General features: G+C 44.7%; 1 protein-coding gene across 1 annotated transcript in view; it reads left to right on the top strand.

The window, feature by feature from the left end:
• Window positions 1-9,751: 9,751 nt before the first annotated feature.
• The window catches only part of GRHL2 (grainyhead like transcription factor 2), a 119,165-nt gene continuing 105,510 nt past the window's right edge, over window positions 9,752-23,406 (top strand). Inside the window, exons 1-2 of the mRNA XM_065398290.1 lie at window positions 9,752-9,756; window positions 10,360-10,410. Of these exons, the coding sequence (XP_065254362.1) occupies window positions 9,752-9,756; window positions 10,360-10,410 (56 nt within the window). The remainder of the gene's footprint in view (window positions 9,757-10,359; window positions 10,411-23,406) is intronic.

Here is a 23,406-nt window from a genome sequence, read left to right as displayed (position 1 = left end):
CCACCCACCATTTCCCTCAGGCATCTAGGGAGGATTTGGGTTGATGGGCAAGCGTTATGGGGGGAAGTGGGTTGACCTAATGGTTGCATTATTTTGATCATTGGGAAGGCTGACTCTATTACTGCAGAATTCACAGGCCTCTCTTGCTGATTGTGAATTTTGCACTGAATATTGTGTTTACTTGTTTGACGTGCCTAGAGCGTTAGGGCTTGTCTACACTGCACAGCAAAGCACTCCAAAGTGGTGTGATTTGTAGAGCACTAATGCATAGCATCCTAACTGCCCTGCATAGACACTGCTAGTGTGCGCTAAAAGGTACCTAGTTCACATTAATGTTCAGGACTACATTAACATGAACTAGGAATCTTTTAGAGCGCACCAGCAGGGTCTAATTAATTCTGTGTCCTCCGACATCAATTCTGCCCTGCTGTCCCCTTAACCCCTGCATCTGCTCCACCTGCAGCTCCTGGAGTCTTCACCCACACCCAGGCATGGGTGAGCAGCTGCAGTGGGGTCCTCATATCCACTTTCCCATCTAAGTTCTTTCTGCTCCCTTCTCTGAAAACAGTGGGAGCTGTTCCCTCTCCCCTCCCCTACCCAAAAAGTTCTCTCTGCTCCTGTCAGTGATTGAGTCGTAGGTGGCCTGACCTAGTGGTTGGAGAAAGAGTCCAGCCTCCCACTTAAAGCTGGATTCAGGTGGGGCAGATCCAGGAGCGAAGCCAAGGATCAATGCTGTGTCAGAAACCAACGCCTAAACCGAAGGTTAACCAGAGTTGCAGTCAGAACGTGTAACTAGCAGAGGGTCGAAGCTGGGAGTCAGAAAGAAGCTGGGGGGTGGAGCAAGTATGGGCTGGAGCAAGGCTAGAGATAGCAAAGGCAGGGACAGGATCAAGTGCAGCTGTGGTCTAAAATCCATTGAACAGCCACTGGACTGCTGCTGCTACTGAGCTTAAGTATCAGTCGGCTGACTCCGTCAACCAATCAGGTGGCATCGCCAATCAGAGGGCTGTTATTAGGGTTCATTAGGTTGCCAGGAGACTGGCTGTGCTGCAGGCTGGCCCCTGGCAGCTCCTCAGTGGGGGAAAGAGAACTCCGTCTGCCTCCTGCAGAAATCCTGATTGGCTGCTCTTTCCCAGGATGCAGGCAAATAAGGAAGGCAGCCAATCAGAGGGGGCATTCCCCCCCACCCCCCAGGCAGGGTTGAAATTTGCAAGAGGGTTGGAGCTTCTTGGATTGTGATAAGACTCACTCCAGTCCAAGCCAACACTGTGTTATTCACAAAAAACTCGCAAGAGTTGACAACACTGAGAAATTGATGTTTCGCTTCCAAATATTTAGAATGCAGGTGATTTCCTCCCTGTCAATTAAAAACTTCCAAAATGAGGTAAATTAGGTGATTAAAATTCTTGATGGTTTCATTTTAATGTAGTGTTTTAACATTTTTTTATTTTTTTTGGTCTTTAAATCTGAATAACTGTATATTTCTCCCCATCCTTTTGCCTTTTAAAGAACAATCCTCATGCACTGAAATAATAAAGCAAAAGGATTTTGCAAATGTTATCCAGAGTAGTTCAGAAAAATAGCTTTTCTTAAAGCCCCAGCTACTGGATTCATGTGACTTTTGAGAATCTCAGCTTTCCCCCCCCCCCCCCCGCCCATTTTTGAAGTGTGACGGGCCATACAAGTCCCACACTGGCAAGGAGAGCCTGTGCAGTGCACCCAATTGGCCCTGCCCCATTACACCTGTAGTAGATGTCAGATGTGGAGAGAGGAGTTAAAAGGAGGAGACCAAGCTCAGTCTGGGGCTGACCAGGAAGAACAGAGCTCTTCAGCCAAGAGTCTAAGACAGCTGGCTGCGTGGATGAACTTGTGGATGGGATGACTCAGCCCAGGAAAGCTGGGTAAACGAACAGGCTGCATGAAGGCAAGCCCTGAGTAGAAGGGTGTGGTCCTGCCGAAAGATGATTCTGGTTTTGAATTCACAGCATCTCTTTATCTTCGGACTTTGATACCTTGGAAGGGATCAATCTCAAGCATGCCTTAGCTGGTGGGCTATAGCAGAGACTATACTGGTCCCATGAGAAACAGCGCAGCAGCCACTGTTGGAGACCTCATGTGCCTTCCTGGGCTGAGTGTCTTGTTGGGCCACAAGGGTGCACCATGGAGGAAGGCCCTGTCACAGTAAATTTCTAGCCCTCATGATTTTCTAGGGAAGCTTTAAAATGACACCAGAAGCCAAATAACCTCCCAATAATTTTTTTCAAATCTCATGATTTGGGGGTGGCGTGGGAGTTGCCTGTTCATAATTTAACATTTGGGTCTGGCGACATTTGGGCTGCTCACAGTAGTATGCCCCATGTTCAGTAATGTTTGCAGGACGGGCTGTCATGCTCGTGTCACTTGGGTAGTGCTCAGTGTTTACTGTACCCTGCACTCTTGAATCTAGCATATGTTTTGAGGTGCCGCCTGTCCATATTTTGCATGTGCTATGAACTTGGTGTGGAAAAAATGGAAACAGGAATAACCAGACTCGTGCATTTGCAGAAAGACAGCTTGCACTCGCTAATGTGAATTAGGACTCAACAAGCTGTTCATACTGGAGGGCCTTTAACATGGTGTCTAATTATACTGCTCATTGTTCTGGGAGTTTGGTTCTGTAACGCTGTTTAAATAGTCACATACCCACTCTCACTTTCTGTTGCCAAATATCATTATTTAATTGCTCGAAGCAATGGTAACAGTTGATCACATGGGACTGCTCTGATTATTTTCAGTTTGCCATAGGTGGGGATTGGGAGGCGTGCACTTCAACTGTCAGTCACTAATTAGCCACTAATCCCATACAGTGAAATTCCCACACATGGCAAAGGCATCATTTGGTGACTCTCCCAATTAGCATTATAATACTCCAAGCTTTTGAACAGTCTGTGTATATTTATCTTTCTCTTTAAATTGCATAGGCTGCCATAGATTAAACCAATTTAATACTATACACAAGCCTATTGTCTGGCAGCTGTTAGCCTAAATCATCCTCTCCCTCCTCCTAGCTAATGGTTAGAAGCAAACTTATGTTAATGTGGGTATAATTTGAATTTGCTTGTAATCTACCGCTATTGCTATAAAACTGGAATTAAATTTACCATCTAAAGAGACAGCTTTTGCCCTTCCTCTCTAGGCATGTAGGAGCTAATAGGCAGTGGAGTCAGTGCAGTTCTGCTGTGAGGATGAGCGTGCAACAGGAGGAAGGGAGGAAAGGACAACCTGTGAGGAGCCCAGTCTCCATAGGAGCTGAATACATGGCAGCGGGGGTTGAGGCAGGGGCGAGAACATGACCACTGGATAAGAGCCTACATGAATCCATGGGGCTGAAGTACCCTTCTGAAAAGGGAGTCAGTGGCTGGGAAGCCTTCTGCAGCCCTGAACATTCAGTTACCTTCCAGTGAGGCCAGAACTCACCTGCAGACTGACCTATGCACAGGGCCAGGTGTTTGACTCTATGGGACTTGTTCCATAGTCCACGGAAGGGAATGGAAAAATTCTCATTGACTACCACAGGCTTTGGATCAGGCCCTAAGAGCAAGTGGTTTAAAGAGAAGAAATTGCAAGCTCTTCAGAGGGCTGGGATAGTCTCTTTGTGTTTGTACAGCACCTGGCACAACAGAATGCTGACCCTGATTGGGGCACAACCCCAGTACAAATGTTCAATCTTCATGTTTCTAATTCCTGGGGAGTCTGCAGGTATTGGTTATGTCACTGTATCCAGTCTTTAGACGGTGAAAAGCATTTACTTATGTGTTCAGCAATGTGTAGGAGAGAGCAAAGGGAAATAGTCTGAAAGTGCCTCAAAGAATTCCCCCTGGTCTTACTAGCTGTGAGGTGGAACAAAGTAATGCATTGAATAAAAGAAGGCTACACCACATTCATACATGGAAATTCCAAGAACTAGCCCCAACTGTGGTCTAAATCATGAACAGCTAGGTACAATGATGTCATTTATTTCATACGTTCTCCCCTGAGCTAAAGGAGGTTGCAGATCCATCATGAGATATAGCTAATGAAGTAGAGGCCAACGTTCCAGAGGTGTCCAGGTCTTTACCTATCAATTCTCAGATTCACAAAGCAACCTTCCACTGTCCATCTCTTGCTGCTACCAGCATTAGCAATGCCGCCAGGCCAGAAGCCATGCTACCATTGGCTAATTACCCAGGACTGATGGCATTTAACTGCTGTACCATCTATCCCTGTCTAAATCCATTTCCAATCTACACAATTCCTAGAGAGTTTGCCATTTTTGTTGCCAGCAAACTATAGTCAACAGAGGCCAACAGCTGCTAACTTCTGAACTCTGTAGCATCCTGTTAAACTGGTTCTTTGCTGCAATTTTGAGCAAAGGCTGCTCAAGCACTTTAAAGTATTGTCTTAAAGATCAGTTATCTCCACCATGCTTTAATTGCTTGTTTACAATTAAGTAATCTAAATGTGTGACATCCCAGCAGAGCAGCCTCTTCAGTTGGTCTTGTATGCAATGAGAATTTTCAGAAATGCTCCTACCTTTGGTGTAGCACCCATGCTTGCTAAAGTTGGGACGCTTTAGAACCTGAAGAGAATAGCGTAGAGCAAATGTAAGCATTTCTACCGTCATATCACCTAGCGAGCAGGGTTAGATGTTACAGTGGAATAACACCTGCATCCCCCTGACATGCTTTCACCAATGCTAGACCTTTAGGTGCTACCACAGTATAAAAATAACCAACTGTAGGATAACTTCTAACTTCATCAGTGAAGATGCAATCCTAGAGTGACCTAAAATGCCATGCTCCTCGATTGTACTGTATATAATCTTCTAGCCATTGTGCTTTCTGCATGTATGTTCCTTACAGGTCAGTGAGAGTGGCCATACTTACCCGCTGCTTAATTAATATTGAATTTTAGTCCCACAGTCTTGCCCTTGGATATATATCCACAGATCCTGCTGACTTCAGCGGGTCCATCCGCACTAGGGAATTGCACTGAGCATGTGCACTTAGAACAGTGTTGGCAACACCTGTGCCATTACAACAACTTGTGTGAGTGGAACATGAAATGTCCAATAAGCAGGGGCTTCCAAAGGCTCTAGCAATGCTGAATTTCTCTTAAATAGATTGACTTGAAGTGAGCCACATCTCTCCCAAGTGTCGAATTTGACCCTATAAATCCTGTAATTAATTTGCTTTATTGTACAACTTAGAAGACTTTTTTTCTGAACAAAAGACATCTTAGTTGTACTGTCAGATCTAGTTAGTGCTTGATGTTTGCCCTAGTTCAAGTCATCATGTTAAAGTTACAGGCCCAGCACAGCTGCATTATACAGACCCTTAACAAAACTGGTTTAAAGTATGCACTGCAAATATCTGAAGGGACCTTATTTTGGTTTCAGCTTAAAATGCTGAGTTTCAAATATACTCACATGTAATGGAACCACATTCATATTGCAAGAATTCTTTGTTCTTCTGCAACCACTTCCACCATCATGGGCAACATACTTGCTATTAGTCTAAGCATCAAGGCAAAGCACTGATTGAGAATGGTGCCTGAACTACTCTTCCACCCCTAGAGCTGGTCTCTCCAGGGCAGGGTTGAGGGCTGTTGCTGATCATACTGCATCTGTATGCAATATCCAGCAAAACGTTTAAGAATGTGCACATGGGTAGAGTCAGTTACTCCAATGGGACTACCTAAACGCTCTGCTGAAGTGGGGCAAGAGTGCTCAGCACCTTGCAGCATCAAGCACTATAAGAGGAAGATCTTGTCTATTCGGTCCATAAGCTTTTCATGGCGGCAACAGTCTGTTACTATGAGTGTGTACAGGGCCTGTGGGGCCTTGAGTGGCCCTATAATAATAGAAAATGTTTCTGGGTTGTGGTTAGAAGACCTCAGTCTGTCAATCTAGCATCCTTCATGAGCAGAGTTCATTAAAAGAAATTATGTATCCATGTACACTAGTTCACGTGGGAACGGCACTGACAAAGCACTTGTTTTCACTGTCCCACCCAAACTGACTTTAGCTCAGATCTGCTTCCTTCCCCAGGCCTGAAGAAGAGCTCTATGTAGCTTGAAAGCTTGTACTTTCCACCTACAGAAGTTGGTCCAATAAAACGTATTACTTCATCCATCTTGTGTCTCTCAGATCCGGAATCAACACGGCTACAACAACATTGCAATACTGAAAACAACTTCCCTATGTTTTCAGTTTACAGGGAGGTGATTTGTCCCCAGAATGACAGCAGTACTAGGTTTGTATCCCCCTACGGAGTGTTAGTATGCCAAGTTAGTTTGTGGTAAAATAGAAACACACTAATTCCGTGCACCTTCAAAGCTACTGCTGATGTGTGGGAGCAAGAGAAAGAAGTGGCAAAGAAATTGAAATGTAAATCTTACTGCTTTACACCTCACAACCATATGCATTAGATAAACAAACAGCCATCTCCACCTACTTTGTTTTTCTAGCCGAACAAAGACGGGCAAATCCTTAGAATGTTTATATATCTTGGAGCCACATGAAACTAACTTCTTCAGTAAAATATACTTTCAACTCACTTGGTGAAAAGAAAATGCTTCCATGGAGGTGGAAAAGAGAAAAACAAACCAAGAAAAAGTAGAATGAAGCAGAAAGAAAAAATATAGGAATTGTAAATAAACCTGTTTATCCTGCGATGTTTGCTTTCCATACTGGAATAAAGGAAGCAAAATCTCCAATACAACCCTCATTTGTTTACAAAGTGTCTCAAGGCATTATACAGTATGAAGAGTTTGCAGAGCTCAAACTGCCTGAAAGGCTTGAAAAAACATAGATACCTCATCTATCTCTTAAACACTGGAACCAAGGAAATAGATGTAATGTCATTACACTGTATATTCCATAGCTTTGAAGCAGGTAACAAAGGCTCTGGTACCCACTATTTACAAACTTTATTAAAGAACAGTTAATAAACTTGTGCCAGTTCATGCAGTATAGGAACATAGGGGTTCAGCTAGATAAGCATCTGGTCTTGCAAAAGGATAAATAAGGCACAAAGCTACTCCATGCTGCCTGTCCTGGTAGCAGTCTGCTTTCAACACAACGGATCTGATTCTTCAATCTGGACATGCTGCGATCATTGCAGGAGCTGGAGGAAGGCGGCAAAGTGGCTGTTAGGGAACCATTTGGGAATCTAGTAGTTTCTTCACTGCAAGCCAAGAGATAACTAAAATTACTTCCAGTGGGGGTCTAAATATGAGAAACAAAATCTCCTTGTGTGCGCTCTATGTATCTTATAAACACACACTATCACCTAGATTGTGAGCCAGTTGGGACAGGCAACTGAGTCTGTCGCTGCAGGGGATCCTGAGCTGGGGTCTTTCTGAATCAGTAGGACTGAGTGCTCTTAAAGCTAATGAGCATTAAAAAACAAAACAACAGACAATAACCTGGAACTGATAAGCAGCCCTGAGGAAGGCTGAAGGTTATCTCAGCAGGCTCTGATGGTCCAGTGTACTCAGTCTGGCTTGTTGAGCAGATTTATTTCACTTTTAACTCAGGAAAAGTTGTATATATGCTCTCTTCTTAGAAACTCGGTCTGAATAAATAGAAATAGACAATGGAAATTGATAATATTATGCACATGTCAAACTGACATAAAAACAAAACTGACATAGAAACTTAGATGTGGGCTATTGACTTTGCTATAGGACTAGGAGCCAAGGCCTCCAGAGTTCTCCTCTGGCTCTAACTCCTTTTAACATTCAACAAGTCACTTAACTCTCCTGCCTTGGTCTCCCTGTAAGCAAAATAACAGTTACCTACTTCACACAGCTGTTGTGAGGACTTACCGAGTAACATTATAAAGTCCTCTGAAGATTATAAATGCACAGTTGGTCTTATCTTGACATTCCTTGAAAGTTGCTATTCTATTTATAAAAATACCATTTCCTAGTATTTTTTCTGTATTAACACTGAAGTGCTCCCCGTCATCTACTTGATTAAAATATTATTGATAATTTTCAAGCATCATTTTCTATAATTTTCAGAGTATTGATTTATGTTGATAGTTGGGGCCAATTCCAGTGCAATTAAAGCTTTATTTGCTGATTTCAACTGTACTGAATGAAAAGCTTTTTTTCCTGAGACTCTTTGGACTGAGTTTACAATGGTTCCTGAAGTGTGGAGAAGGTAAACAGGCTTTGTTTAGAATCCATCCTTCCTGTTAATCTACTGAATGGAAAGATTGCAGAGTGCTGGGAAGTATTCGAAATAAAACAATTTGAGCAGGTATATCTATTACTTTTAGGACAATAAAGTAGAGCAAAAAGAGATCCTGAGAAAACACACTGAACAGTTTTTGAGTCATTTATCATTTCAAATGGTTATTTTATATCTGTATTTTCTAAAACTCACAGCAGCTTTACAATTCTTGCAAACTGGTTGGAAATTCAGTCAGAGGCCCAATCCTGTACTGAGCGGTGTGCAAGCTCTGTGAAAGTCCAGGGATCCACCTGCACAGAGCTCACTGCAGAATTGGGGCATTAGAGTGCACTGTGACCTGGATTATGTTGAGTGTAGAACCAGGAAAAAACACTGTTTTCATTTGTACAACTGAAGGAATTCTTTGGTATAAAACAATTTTAATTTGGAAATTTTGGAAAAGGAGACTGAAATTAAACGAATAATGGCAAATTTTAAAAAAACTATGAATTTTTCCTGCCATTAACAAAAAACGGAGGTCCAAATTTTAGTGTCGCTGCCTTCTGAGGTTCAACAAAGGCTTTGTCATACACTAGACCAAATAATAGCATTTTATGTGTCTCCCCAAGACAGCAAAAACTAAGATCTCAGATGAAGTTACTCCATGAACTTGAAGATTCTCCCCATGATGATTTAGAAAGATTCCCACGGATATATATGGAAGCTGGATCAAGCCCTAAAACTGATGCCTTGATAGCGTTTTCTCATTCACCTCCCACTCTTGCCCATTTATTCTTCAGATTGCACTCCCAACTGCCATATTTACTATAAATTCCTGGAAACTAGAGACTAAATTCTTGGGAATTGACTTCCAACATTAAAAAAAAAAAAAAAACAAGAAGTAAATGATGTGTTGGAGAGGAAAGGGGGAAAAGAAAGTGCTATGTGTCTTGTTAAAAGAAAATCACCTGAGCTTGCTGGAACTCTCAGGGGGCAAACTGTGGGCCAGATCTTCAGCTTGTATAAACTGGCAGAGCTCCACTGAAGTCTGTTGGGGATCAGGTCCTACATATATTTAGAATAAAATAAAGAAATTGAACAAAACAATCAAATAAGGTTTCAGCAGGGAGAAGTTTGATACAGAAGATGACTACCAAGGAGAGCCTATAGAAGGGCTTAACATTAAGGGCTACATGCTACAAAATTAGTAGGTAGGCAACTTATTGTGAGTGCACACAGTCTGGATCAACAACTGACAATGACATAGCAGTAGAAAAGTGAAAATAGAGGGTAATCCTTTCAAATTAAGAGAAGGGGTTGTCAAACATCTGCTGTCTCACTGAACTTCTTTATAGCATTGTTTTTATATAAATATAAACTTTTAACAACCTTTATCTCACAGACTTCTTTTAGTAGTTTTCAGAAAACCATTTTAGGTACTTACCCCAATTAAACCCTAGTTAAACCTTATTTGCATTTCCTATTTTCTCTGCCCAGTACTGGCAAGTCCAAACAATGCTAATTAGCTGTAACGGAGAAAATAATGCAAACATGAGGTAAGTTCTTAGTTGAATTCTACGCTGGTTCTTTATAGGAGTAATGCCATAGTAAAACTAGTGGCTGCTATGCAAACAAGCAAGCCAAAGCGAAGTATGAAAAACAGTGGTTGACTGGAACAGTAAATAAAACTTGTTTTAATTGTTCTTGTAAGCTCCAAAGACAAGCCATAGATTTTAAAATATATGCCACATGGCCATTGCGTTTTAGCTCACTCACTGTTTATACTACAAGAGAGGAAGATTGCTTTGGTCAGAAGATATTGTTAGCTGATTTTGCAACTGACTCAATGACACATAAACAAATATGGAGATTTTGTAGATCACGACGAATGAGCAGCAGGTTGGACCAGACAGGACTTGTTTGACTTGCTCAACTAGAGCTTGACTCCAACACTTTAAGATGTATTTCAGTCTGCTAGATGTAGCAGAAAAACTCCATCCAAACAAAGAAATCCCCACCAAATATAGTAGGATGATTTCCAGGATCTATTTTCCTTCTCCCACACCTCCAGGCTGGGGAATAAGGATATCACTAGACATCTCCAGTATCCACAAAACAGAAAAGGATACTACCCTATAATTTTCTACTCTTGTCCCTAGTTTTGACCTTGGACCACTTTCTTTGAGGTTGAAAGCTTATTCAGTCTCCAGGTTAGTTCGGTCTAAGGGAGGGGTGGCCAACCTGTGGCTCCGGAGCTGCATGCAGCTCTTCATAAGTTACCATAATATGCGGCTCCTTGCATAGGCACTGACTCCGCGGCTGGAGCTATAGATGCTAACTTTCCAATGTGCCGGGGACTTCTCAGTGCTCAACCCCCTGCTCTGCCCCAGGCCCTGCACCCACTCCACCGCATCCCCTGAGCCTGCCATGCCCTCACTCTCCCCTCCTCCCCACTAGAGCCTGCTGCGCACCGGGCGGCAGGCACTGATTGGTGAGGCTGCCGGCGGGCAGGAGTCGCTGCAGGTTGGAGTGGGGAGAGCTGATGGGGGGCTGCTGACATATTAGTGTGGCTCTTTGGCAATGTACATTGGTAAATTCTGGCTCCTTCTCAGGCTCAGGTTGGCCGCCCCCTGTTCTAAGGGAATCTCCTGAGATCAGACTGCCAAAAACAGTTTTGTGTTGTGATCTGTGTACTAGGACAACAAACTTCAGTTCAGATTACAAATTGGGTTTGATCCAGAATTGTGGATGTGATGAGAATGTTTTTCTTATAAAGTCACCCAACCTTCCATGTCAACACTCCTACCTCATTACAGGTGGGATTTTCAAAAGTACTCATCAATGGCCTTACTCTGATTTTATAGACTTCGTTAGGAAAATGAAAAATCACATCCTAAATGTTATCGTACTGTTAAAAATAAAGGGAAAGAAAGGATTAGACCCGATATGGGAACCATCTATTTGCCTTACTCGTACAAATAGTCCTTTTTGGCCCAATAGTTTCTTTCAAGATAACTAAAACATAAGGATTTGGGATGAAATCCTTACCCTATTGAACTTAATGGGAGTGTTCACACTGACTTCAATAGAGCCAGCATTTCACCATTTATTTTTCAAAAAAAAGCTACTGAAGGATTGTACCCTTAGGCCCTCAAGTGGTTTTAAGGTGGCACCATAATTCCTTATTAGAAATGAGCAAATAATTTCTAGTGAGTAATTTATTGAATGAACTGGCTTTTTTCTGTTCAAATTTTGACTTTCTCAGATTTGTTACACACAACTACTCATAGAATCATTTTATGAATAATTCTTGGTCTATAGATTGTTTGAGCAGTTTATTGCCAGCATTTGTTATTCAAAATTCAAGCTGTTACTTAGTTTTGACTGGACATGCAGGTTGCAAGGTATTGTTTTTGTCCCCTAATAATTAGGCCCAGTCTATATTCAAAGCTCTACTGGTGTAGCTAAAATAATTTTAAAATCAATTTAGCTAAACCAATGCAAACTTTTAGCGGACACTCTTAAATCAATTTAAATCTGGTTTATATTGATTTGAGCTTAATTGGCTAGTAACTTTGAATATAGACTCAGGTTTATGCAAATATTTATGCACCTGATTCTGATCTCATGCTGATTTTTACATGATTGAAATCCCATTTAATTAAAGAGAGCTAAGCCTTATTTAAACTGGGGTGAGAGGAGAATAAAACTCCACAAGTTCAAAATGTTCTATATTTGAACATTATAATATTTACTAAAAAATTTACTGTTTCAGTGAATGTTCCTACCAGTGAACACCTTTATGAACTAAAAAGGCATGTGAGCAGAGCTGAAATTGAAATACCAAGCTCTTAGGTGCCTTATGAATAGCTGTTCATCGAGGGAACTACCTTTTACTTGATTAATTAATTAATCCTGCTGTGAAACAGGACAACTAAGTAAATATTATCCTTGTGAAAAAGTATATCATATAATGGCTTTATACACTATTTAGGATATAAAATATTATTTATAAAGCACAGCAAGCTTTTGTCTCTAAGCTTTTCTAGCTCTTACTTTTCCTAGGACTTCTGTGCTTACAGACTATATCTTGCCAGATGTGCCACACCATTTGCTACCAATTGCTCTTAAATTCTGATGGTTGGTGTCATTTTCCGGCATCATGTATCTGTCTTCACTATGAAATGTTTTCTTCCCTGACAAATCCACCAATTTAAAATTCAGTTCATTACAGCCTCATGAAGTATCTATTTTAAGCTTGAAGAATTGAGTGTCTGTCTAATTCCTATTTCTGTGGAGTTACAGGGCAAATGTTGATGCTTCTCTGGAGAACTTCAAATGACAACAACAAAACGAAACACAGAAACGGCCAATAGATGTTAGTGTGATACTGAGAGGGCTCAGGAATTGCAAGAATGGGTGGGTAGGAGGTGCAGGTTACTAGTTGACAGGTTTTGGTTGGGAAAAATCCTAAGGCATATACATTAATTTTCCCTACCATGTACTTAATGCCAAAACCAAAGCTGGAGGATGCTGTATAACTGAGCAGAACTCTCACAAGTGCCCTTTTATAGTCCTGATCAGGACTGTAAATCTTGTATGGGTAAAACTGGTACAATGCAATTATGTAATAGATACATTTGTCTCTAAGGTAGCTGTAGACTAGTTACATATTTCTGCCAACCATCCCTCTTTACAAGACAATAAATGTTCTTGTTTGTTGTACTCAGCCATACCCCATTGGCCATCCAGGACTCTTTATATCCCTGAATTCAATAGCGTTGGCCTTTTCCCCTACTCGGCTGGCATTTCAGCTGTCTGCGGCTGGGGGTGGGGCTGGGGCCGATTGTTAAACAGCCCTAAGGAAAAAGTTGCGTGGAGGGCAGAGAGCTCTGATGGGGCCTCGCTCGGGCCTGCGGGCTCCTGGACCATCAGGTCTCCCCCCAGCTCAGCTCAGCTGCCTGCAGCCGGCCCCGGGCAGCTCTTTTCTCAGCTCTCCCCAGCTAGCTCCGTGCTGCCTTGCTCCGCAGCGAGTTGCCTGGAGTTAAGCAGGGGCCTTACCTGAGCGCGCCTCTTCCAATGGCAGCTCACCTGAGAGCCACCTCCATCCAATCAGCTCGCAGTTCGTCCCTCTGCCTTGTATCCTTGAGTGAAAGAATCCAGCTCCTCTCGAGAAAGTTACCTGTGGGCGCCCAGGTCTGCTGCTTTCCGCTCTGTGCCTCCCACTGCCCCAGCACCACGGGAGAGAGCCCAGCACCCAGCCTCTGCCCACATGTGAGGGGGGAGGGGGCTCTACCTGTCCTACCTCTGGGGCTGGCGGAGGGGGGGGAGAGGGAGGAAAGCAGAATTACCAGTAGCTCTGGTTCTCCCGTCCCGGGCGCTCACACACACCTTCACCTGCAAAGACTTGAAAGTCCAGTTTCACCAGAGAGACTGAGGCAGCAGGAAAAGGGGAGAGAGTTCATTGGATCAAACATGTCACAAGAGACGGACAAGTAAGTGATCACAGACATCCTGCTGCTCCTGCCGCTTTGGGCTGATCAGACCAACTGGTTTGTTGTGTTTTGTTGGTGGTGGCTCTGGACCTGCTGGGATTACGATTCTGCCTCGATAAAAGGCACTAGACTGAGGAGGTCGAATAAATCCCAGGGCTGCTGAGCACAAAGCTGCAGCTTAACGTTTCTCCTCTCGCTCTTTTTTATTCGTGTTCCCTTTTCGCTGAGCTTTCTTCCGTGTGGGGGGCTCTTTCTTTTGGCCCTGGAGCAGAGCAGCTCCTTCCACTGGCCTCAGGCCCGGGCCGAAAAGTGGCTCTTGGCTTTTGTGTGAATGCAACAAAGAGCTTTTATATTGGATCACAAACGGCCATCTTCTTCCCCCTTCTCCTTGCACTGGTGCGTGTGGCAGAGAGCAGGAGGGGGAGCTCTGAAATCTCTCCTGGGGAGTGTCTGGGGAGAGACCCCACTCCAGCTCCTGGCTCGGGACGTTGTGAGGCAGGGGGGTGTTTGAAAAGTGGCTTTTGTGGGATTTTGTTTCCTCCCAACGGGAGTCAGGGAGCCCAGGCACAGTCTTGTCGGCGCAGTCTTGTCTGACCGTTGTTCTCTGGGCTGCTTGTCACTTTTAATTACTACCTGCATAGATCTATTTTTCAGTCTCTACAATCTGAAATTGTTTTTAACCAGGACGTCTTTGCAGCGCCTAGGCCTCTCGCACCAGCCTGCGTGCGATCCCAGGGGTAACGAAATAACTTTTACAGCCAATTGCCCCAAGAAGCGCCACAATTATTATTTTTAAACAGTGCGGAATTAAAACAAACCTGCCCACATATATTTAACGCAAGGACACTTAGACCCCCGGTGACAGACACTTTAGCATGCCCTGGTTCTTGTTAAACGTGAAAACAAATCCCAAAGGACGAACTTTGAAAAAGTTTAATGGAACTTGTTACGCGTGAGTTTCGAAGGCCACGAGACGGCAGCGTGTGTGCTGGGGGGCTGGTGTGTACACGGGTGTAGAGTACCTGCCTGGGCTGCAGCCTCCGCTCGCCCGAGCCCTGCCTCCCCCCAGTGTGCGGGGCAGGGGGGTGGATCTCTTGGGGAGTTGGTTTTTCCCTCGGGATTATATTACTCCTTTCAGCGGCGTGAAAGCCCGCTGGCTCCTTGTAGCTTTGTCCGGTGACTTCAGCTCAGGCAGCAGCCGCCGGCCCTGCAGAGCCCGCCGACGAAAGGGGGCTGGGGCTGGGGCTGGGGAGCCGATTCTGCTCTGGCCAGAATGTACCTTCTCCTTCCGGGCATGTGCAGGCGCAATGTGCGTCGCCCTGGGAAAGTCACGTCTCGCTGAAGTGGCGGCCTTTCCCCTCCCCAGCCAGCGCGGCTGGGTCAGGCTCGGGGGCGGGTTGGGATCTGAATGGAGGAACCTGGAGGAGAGATGTTTGGGGGTGGGGAGGGACACGGGGGCCAGGGACCCAAAGGAGGGAGGGCGCAGGAATGGAGGAACCTAGGCCATGAGGAGGAGAGCAGCTGGAAAGGGGCACCAGGGGAAGGGTGGGTGGGTGGGCAGGGGTGAGGGAAGGCTGGGGTAGGACTAGCGATAAGGGGGGTGGCACCCACGTTGTGCGGATGACGGGAGAGAATGAGCCAGGAGGAGGGTGTGTGGCTGGAGCGATGCCAGGCCAGTGGGAGGTGTGTGGGGGGGTGTCAGATATCGGGCCCCTGGGGGGCGGGGGTGGAACTTACAATGTGAGGACACCACGGGCAAGGCTTGTCAGTGTGGACAGAGGGTGGGACAGATTTGAGAGGCGTTGAACTGGAAAAACCCACAGGACTCGGCGACAGGCTGCCTGACTGTGTGGGGTGGAAGAGGAGACTAGCAGGGCTGGTGGCTTAGACAGAGCGGGGGAAGAAGGGACGGTTTAGAGGGGAGAGGTGACAAATTTAGTCTTGGCCACTTCGATCATCACCTGGCAGGAGGATCCTGGAACGGGAGATGGTGAGGAGCCATTAGAGAAGGAGAGGGATTGTAGTGGAGATCGAGATTTGGGAGTCACCAGAGCACAGATGGGAACTGAAGCCAAGGGAGCAGATGAGGTCAGTAGTGTAAGTTAAGGGATAAGTATAGAGAGAGGCAAGGACAGAGCCCTGAGCGATGCTGGTGCTGAGGGAGGAGCAGCTGAAAGAGAAAAGATAGAGTTGGGTGGGGGACCAGATGACTACAGTGTTCCGAAAGCTCAGGAACAAGAGGGAGTGAACGACTCTGTTAAAAACAATGGGTATGTTAAGGAAGATGAGAAGGGAGAAGAGGCTGTTATGCTTGACAAAGAGAATGATCTTAGTGATAGTGATTTCATTGGAGTAGAGGGGCAGAGCCAGGTTTCAGTGGATCCAGGAGAAAATTGGAGTGGGGAAGCCAGGTGAGGTGAGGGACAAGTCTGCCTGCTCCAGAAGCTCCGAGGCAAAGGAAAGGAAGATAGTGGAGTAGGTGCAGAAGTGTGCACTTGTCATTACTGTTGCCTGCTAACCACACTGTGGGGAACACCGGAGGGATAGAGAAGTTGCAGGGGCCATGTACCTCTCAGACATCAACATCTGCCCTCTGCAAGTGTGCCTGTGAAAGATCCTGGGGCAAGGGAAGGGAGGATTTGAAGAGGAAATAAAATGTGGGAAAACGTCACTGGTCTTTGTAGACATAGGTGTGTGAAGCAAGAAGGAAAAGTAAAGTTGTTTATCAAGGATAATGGCAGGGTTGAATAAAGAAGTGTGTGTGTGTGTGTGTGTGTGTGTGTGTGTGTGTGTGTGTGTGTGTGAAGGAAGTCTGTTAATTTTGTTTTAATATGTTCAGTATATAATTGTATCTAATTAAAACCTAACCTGCAGCATTATCTCCAGGTGGCATCTCCCTTTACTTTATACATCTATATCTTATATCTATATCTATCTATATCTCTCTATATGTCTCCCAGGGGCAAAACAAGATAGAGATGTTCATTATTATGATGTCAATTAATTCCTGTCAGTTTAATTGGACATTTTTTTGGTTATGTGATATTAATATGTTGGGATAAGCTACCTATGAAAAGATGCACTATTTCTTCTTCTGTGTAGCAGGGGTGAGGAAGGTTGGTGGAAGTTAAATCCTAGTGAGGAAAATAGAAAGGAGCATAAACTCTGGCAAATGAAGTGTAAAAATATAATTAGGAAGGCCAAAAAAGAATTTGAAGAACAGCTAGCCAAAGACTCAAAAAGTAATAGTAACATTTTTTTTAAGTACATCAGAAGCAGGAAGCCTGCTAAACAACCAATGCGGCCCCTGGACGATGGAGATGCTAAAGGAGCACTTAAGGACGATAAGGCCATTGCGGAGAAACTAAATGAATTCTTTGCATCGGTCTTCACAGTTGAGGATGTGAGGGAGATTCCCAAACCTGAGCCATTCTTTTTAGGTGACAAATTTGAGGCCTGGTCTACACTGGGGGGGGGTAGGGATCGATCTAAGTTATGCAATGTACTTAGATCTACTTACCGCGGTGTCTTCACTGTGGTAGGTTGACTGCTGATGCTCCCCTGTCGACTCCGCCTACGCTTCTCGCTCCAGTGGAGTACCGGAGTTGATGGGAGAGCGCTCAGCGGTTGATTTATCACATCTTCACTAGACACGATAAATCGACCCCCGCTGGATCAGTTGCTCCAGAGGTAAGTGTAGACATGCCCTGAGGAACTGTCCCAGATTGAGGTATCATTAGAGGAGGTTTTGGAACAAATTGATAAACTAAACAGCAATAAGTCACCAGGACTAGATGGTATTCACCCAAGAGTTCTGAAGGAACTCAAATGTAAAATTGCAGGACTACTAACTGTAGTCTGTAACCTATCATTTAAATCAGCTTCTGTACCAAATGACTGGAGGATAGCTAACGTGACTCCAATTTTTGAAAAGGACACCAGAGGTGACTCCAGCAATTACAGGCCAGTAAGCCTGACTTCAGTACCGGGCAAACTGGTTGCAACTATAGTCAAGAACAAAATTGTCCAACATATAGATGAACATAATTTATTGGGGAATAGTCAACATGGTTTTTGTAAAGGGAAATCATGCCTCACCAATCTACTAGAATTCTTTGAGGGGGTCAACAAGCACGTGGACAAGGGGGAACTAGTGGATATAGTGTATTTAGATTTTCAGAAAGCCTTTGACAAGGACCCTCATTAAAGGCAATTAAGCAAAGTAAGCAGTCATGGGATAAGAGGGAAGATCCTCTCATGGTAACTGGTTAAAAGATAGGAAACAAAGGGTAGCAATAAATGGTTAGTTTTCAGAATGGAGAGAGGTAAATAGTGGTGTCCCACATCGGTCTGTACTGGGCCCAGTCCTATTCAACATATTCATAAATGATCTGGAATAAGGGGTAAACAGTGAGGTGGCAAAATTTGCAGACGATACAAAACTATTCAAGATAGTTAAGTCCCAGGCAGATTGTGAAGAGCTACAAAAGGATTTCTCAAAACTGGGTGACTAGGCAACAAAATGGCAGATGAAATTCAGTGTTGATAAATGCAAAGTAATGTACATTGGAAAACATAATCCCAACTATACGTATAAATGATGGGGTCCAAATTAGCTATTAACATTCAAGAAAGAGATCTTGGAGTTATAGTTCTCTGAAAACATCCACTCAATGTGCAGTGGCAGTCAAAAAAGCGAACAGAATGTTGGGAATTATTAAGAAAGGGATAGATAATAAGATAGAAAATATCATGTTGCCTCTATATAAATCGATGGTATGCCCACATTCTGAATACTGTGTGCAGATGTGGTTGCCCCATCTCAAAAAAGATATATTGGAATTGGAAAAGGTTTAGAAAAGGGCAATAAAAATTATTAGGGGTATGGAGCAATTGCCATATGAGATTAATAAGAATGGGACTTTTCAGCTTGGAAAAAAGACGACTAAGGGGGGATCTGATAGAGGTCTATAAAATCATGACTGGTGTGGCGAAAGTAAATAAGGAAGTGTTATTTACTCCTGCTCATAACACAAGAACTAGGGGTCACCAAATGAAATTAATAGGCAGCAGGTTTAAAACAAACAAAAGTCAGTATTTTTTCACACAACGCAGTCAACCTGTGGAACTCCTTGCCAGAGGATGTTGTGACAGCCAAGACTATAACAGGGTTCAAAAAATAACTAGATAAGTTCATGGAGGATAGGTCCATGAATGGCTATTAGCCAGGATGGGCAGGGATGGTGTCCCTAGCCTCTGTTTGCAGACACTGGGTGTGACGGGTTGGATCACAGAAACCCCCTTGGGAGCTGCCACCCAATGTACCAAGACTACCCCTGCTCCTGTTTTCCCTGCCAGCTCAGGACTCCAGCACCCTGTCTTGCTGAGCGAGACACTCCAGTCTGCTCCAGACACAGACCCAGGGTCTGATTCACTTGTCCCAAAGCTGCAAGTTTACCTGAAAACAGCTCACAGTAGTGTGCTTGTCTTTAGCACTCAGATGCCCAACTCCCAATGGGGTCTAAACCCAGATAAATCCGTTTTACCCTGCATAAAGTTTATGCAGGGCAAACTCATAAATTGTTCGCCCTCTATAACACTGATAGAGAGATATGCACAGTTGTTTGCTCCCCCAGGTATTAGTACATACTCTGAGTAAATTACTAAATAAAAAGTGATTTTATTAAATACAGACAGTAGGATTTAAGTGGTTCAAAGTAGTAACAGACAGAACAAAGTAAGTCACAAGCAAAATAAAATAAAATGCGCAAATCTATGCCTAATCAAACTGAATACAGATAATCTCACCCTCAGAGATGCTTCAGTAAGCTTTTTCTCAGACTGGACACCTTCCAGGCCTGGGCACAATTCTTTCCCCTGGTACAGCTCTTGTTCCAGCTCAGGTGATAGCTAGGGGATTCTTCATGATGGCTTCTCTCCCTCTCTGTTCTCTTCCACCCCTTTATATATCTTTTGCATAAGGCGGGAACCCTTTGTCCCTCTGGGTTTCCACACCCCCCCTCACTGGAAAAGCACCAGGTTAAAGATGGATTCCAGTTCAGGTGACATGATCACATGTCACTGCAAGACTTCATTACTCACTTGCCAGCACACACATATACAGGAAGACTCACAGGTAAATACAGCCATCTGCAGACAATGGGAGTCATCAAGATTCCAAACCATCATTAATGGCCCACACTTTACATAATTACAATAGGCCCTCAGAGTTACATTTTATATTTCTAGTTTTAGATACAAGAGTGGTACATTTCTACAAATAGGATGATCACACTCAGTAGATTATGAGCTTTGTAATGATACCTTACAAGAGACCTTTTGCACAAAGCATATCCCATTTGCATTATAGTCACTTATTATCAAATTTTTTATAAAACTATCCCAGTTACATTATATTCACTTATTGTCATGTTTTTATAAAACCATGTAGACTGCACGTCACACTGGGAATGGGCGACAGGGGATGGATCACTTGATGATTACCTGTTCTGTTCATTCCCTCTTGGGCACCTGGCATTGGCCACTGTCGGAAGACAGGATACTGGGCTAGATGGACATTTGGTCTGACCCAGTATGGCTGTTTTATGTTCTGATTTGCATGGCCCATGCAGAGGGTCTATAGAATCGCTGCAGCACAGCTCCATGGGCACCCCATACACCTCAGTGTTCAATTGAGTTTAGTGGGAGAACCGGATCCAGTGGATTCACAACTATTCTATGTGGCTCCAGTGGCTATTCTCTCTTAAGAGAAGGTTTATATCAGCAGTCAGGTGACAACAGTAAATAATCAGTCATTTGATTCTAACACTGAACATGAAACTTTTTTACAAGAAGAAAAAAACCCAGTATTATTCCTGAAGATATTTTCTCTCTCTCTCTGGTTCATTGTACCCTTCTGCCTAGATCCTGTCCTTCCTGGCTTCCTTCTACAGCAGATGTGGGCAAACTACGGCCTGCGGGCCACATCCGGCGCGCGGGACCGTTCTTCCTGGCCCCTGAGCTCCCGGCTGGGGAGCCTAGTCCCTGACCCCTCCCCCACTGTGCCCCCTTCCCTGCAGCCAGGCCACGCTCTGGCCCGCTGCTCCCACTGGGCAGTGTGGGGAGCGCAGCTGGCTCTGGCTGGGTGTTGCAGCTGCGAGCTCCTGCTGCTGGTAAGGGGGCGGGGAGCGGGAGGGTTGGGTAAGGGAGTGGAGGGTCCTGGGGGGCAGTCAAGGAGGAGGGGGAGGTTGGATGGGGCGGAGGTTCTAGGGGGGCGGTCAGGGGATGGGGAACAGGGAGGGTTGGGAGTGAGAGTCCCGGGGGGCCTGTCAGGGGGCAGAGATGTGGATAGGGGTCAGGAGGGCAGTCAGGGAGCAGGGGGCTGGGATCCCAGGGGGCAGTTAGGGGCGGGGGGTCCCGGGAGGGGGTGGCCAGGGGACGAGGAGCAGAGGGCGGTTGGATAGGGGGTGGGAGTCCCGGGGGGGGAGGGGCTGTCAGGGGGTGTGGATAGGGGTCGGGGCAGTCAGGGGACAGGGAGCAGGGGGGTTGGATAGGGGTGGGGGTCCCGGGAGGGGGCAGTTAGGGGACAAGGAGCACGGGGGGTTGGATGGGTTGGGGATTCTGAGGGGGGCAGTCAGGGGGCGGGAAGTGGGAGGGGGCGGATAGGGGGCGGAGGCCAGGCTGTTTGGGGAGGCACAGCCTTCGCTACCCGGCCCTCCATACAGTTGCGCAACCCCGATGTGGCCCTCGGGCCAAAAAGTTTGCCCACCCCTGTTCTACAGATTTAAAGAAACAGTACACATACTTGTACCAGCCAGAAGGGCCAACAGCAGTGGTTGCTGTGTGGCCTGGGTGGGGGGGATTTCTGTTCCCCCAGCTGCCATGGAGCACCCCTTTGCACAGTGTCTTTATTTGCACTGTGCACAGATTACAGGATTTTCCTCTACATTAATAAATTAAAACCTTTTAGTATTAATATTTTCTTGCTGCAGTATATATAATTTCATATATAATTCCTAGATCTTCAGACCAGTGATATTAAGTGCACTAGTGATACTGAATAATGCTGGCCTCAGTTTTCATGAGATTTAACTGGTTCATAGGGGCAGATTCATTGTTGCCCTACTACTCCATAGCCAGTGCAGGAGGGCTGTAGGCCAAATATAAGGCAGGCATGATGAATACAATTAGTGCAGTGTCCCCTTTGACCAGGCACACAGCCCCTACTAGAAAGGGCCTGGGGCAGGTGGAGGCAGAGCAGGGTCCCCCCTGTGCCCTAGTTATTGCCCTCTGCCCAAAGCCCACAAGGACTGTGGCACTAGACTGGGATCTGATACCGCCCCAGCAGCCCTTGAACTGGGGAGACAAGCTGCCTCCCCTCTGTCTTTGTGCCAGCCCTAGTGCTGTGGCAGACTGATGGTGTATAGTTTAGTATTTCATGGTTTGGATGTCTGAAGCCTTCCTTGCACTCTTTACAGCTTAGCAGAAAGACCTTCTCATGTTCCTTCCTGAGTGACTGTATCTAAAGGTATTTTGCTTTATTTGTTCCCTTTGTCATAGTTAAGTTAGGAAGTTTAACAGTATGATTATCTGAGCCTTTATTTCTGATCTGCTGAATCTCTCTCCTGGCAAGTTGTAATCCTTTCCATATAAGGCCCAAGTCTTAAATTGGTCTTGAGCTGTTACAGTAAAACCTTAGAGTTATGAACACCTTGGGAATGAAGGTTTTGTTCGCAACTCTGAAATGTTCGTAACTCTGAACAAAACATTACGGTTGTTCTTTCAGAAGTTTACTACTGAACATTGGCTTAATACTCCTTTGAAACTTTACTATGCAGAAGAAAAATGCTGCCTTTAATCATATGAATTTAAATGAAACAAGTGCAGAAACAGTTCCCTTACCTTGTCAAATTATTTTTTTTTAACTTTCCCTTTATTTTTTTAGTAGTTTACTTTTAACACAATGCTGTACTGTATTTGCTTTTGTTTTGGTCTCTGCTGCTGCCTGATTGCGTAGTTCTGATTCCAAATGAGGTCTGTGGTTGACCAGTCAGTTTATAACTCTGGTGTTTGTAACTCTGAGGTTCTACTGTATAAGATTACCCGTTACTCAGCTATTAAATATTTATTTAGGCCTTATTTTCAAAGGTATCCACTAGTTTTGAATGCCTCAAATGCCCCTGCGTAAAGCATTGTTGGGCCTGATTTTCAAGTGGTGAGCATCCAGCAACTCCAAGAGAAGCCAATGGGAAGTGCAAGTGTTCAGTACCTGCATTTTTCAAAATGTTGCTCTTATCTATTTCAGTGTCCCTTGAAAAGTGTCTGACTTTGTGTCAGGGAAGCAAGCAGATGAGTGGTTGCTATTCTGAGGAATGTACAGGATTTTCAAACATAGATTTGCTTGCTAAGAATAAAGTTAGCTAATAGACACATGATGATGAAGGTTGCGTGTCTGTCACGAGGTCACGGAAGTTATAGATTCCTGCCCTCTCTGCACTGGGGAAGGGTTGTGGAGGGAGGCCGGTGGAGATGTGCTCTTAGCCTGGCCACATTAAAAAGCTCATCACCATTGCTATGGATGGGGCATCCGAATGTGAAATCACCTGAAACCAGTTGACACTAGATGTCTTTTGAAAAATATCAATTCAGTGCACTATTGGAGAGTCCTTTGCTTGTATCATATTCTCCAGTAGTCATGGAGAAGATGGTCTG

The sequence above is a fragment of the Emys orbicularis genome, chromosome 2 (assembly GCF_028017835.1).
Source record: "Emys orbicularis isolate rEmyOrb1 chromosome 2, rEmyOrb1.hap1, whole genome shotgun sequence".
Taxonomy (NCBI): Eukaryota; Metazoa; Chordata; order Testudines; family Emydidae; genus Emys; species Emys orbicularis.
The sequence above is the reverse complement of the archived record's forward strand: the minus strand, read 5'-3'. Positions and strand labels throughout refer to the sequence as shown.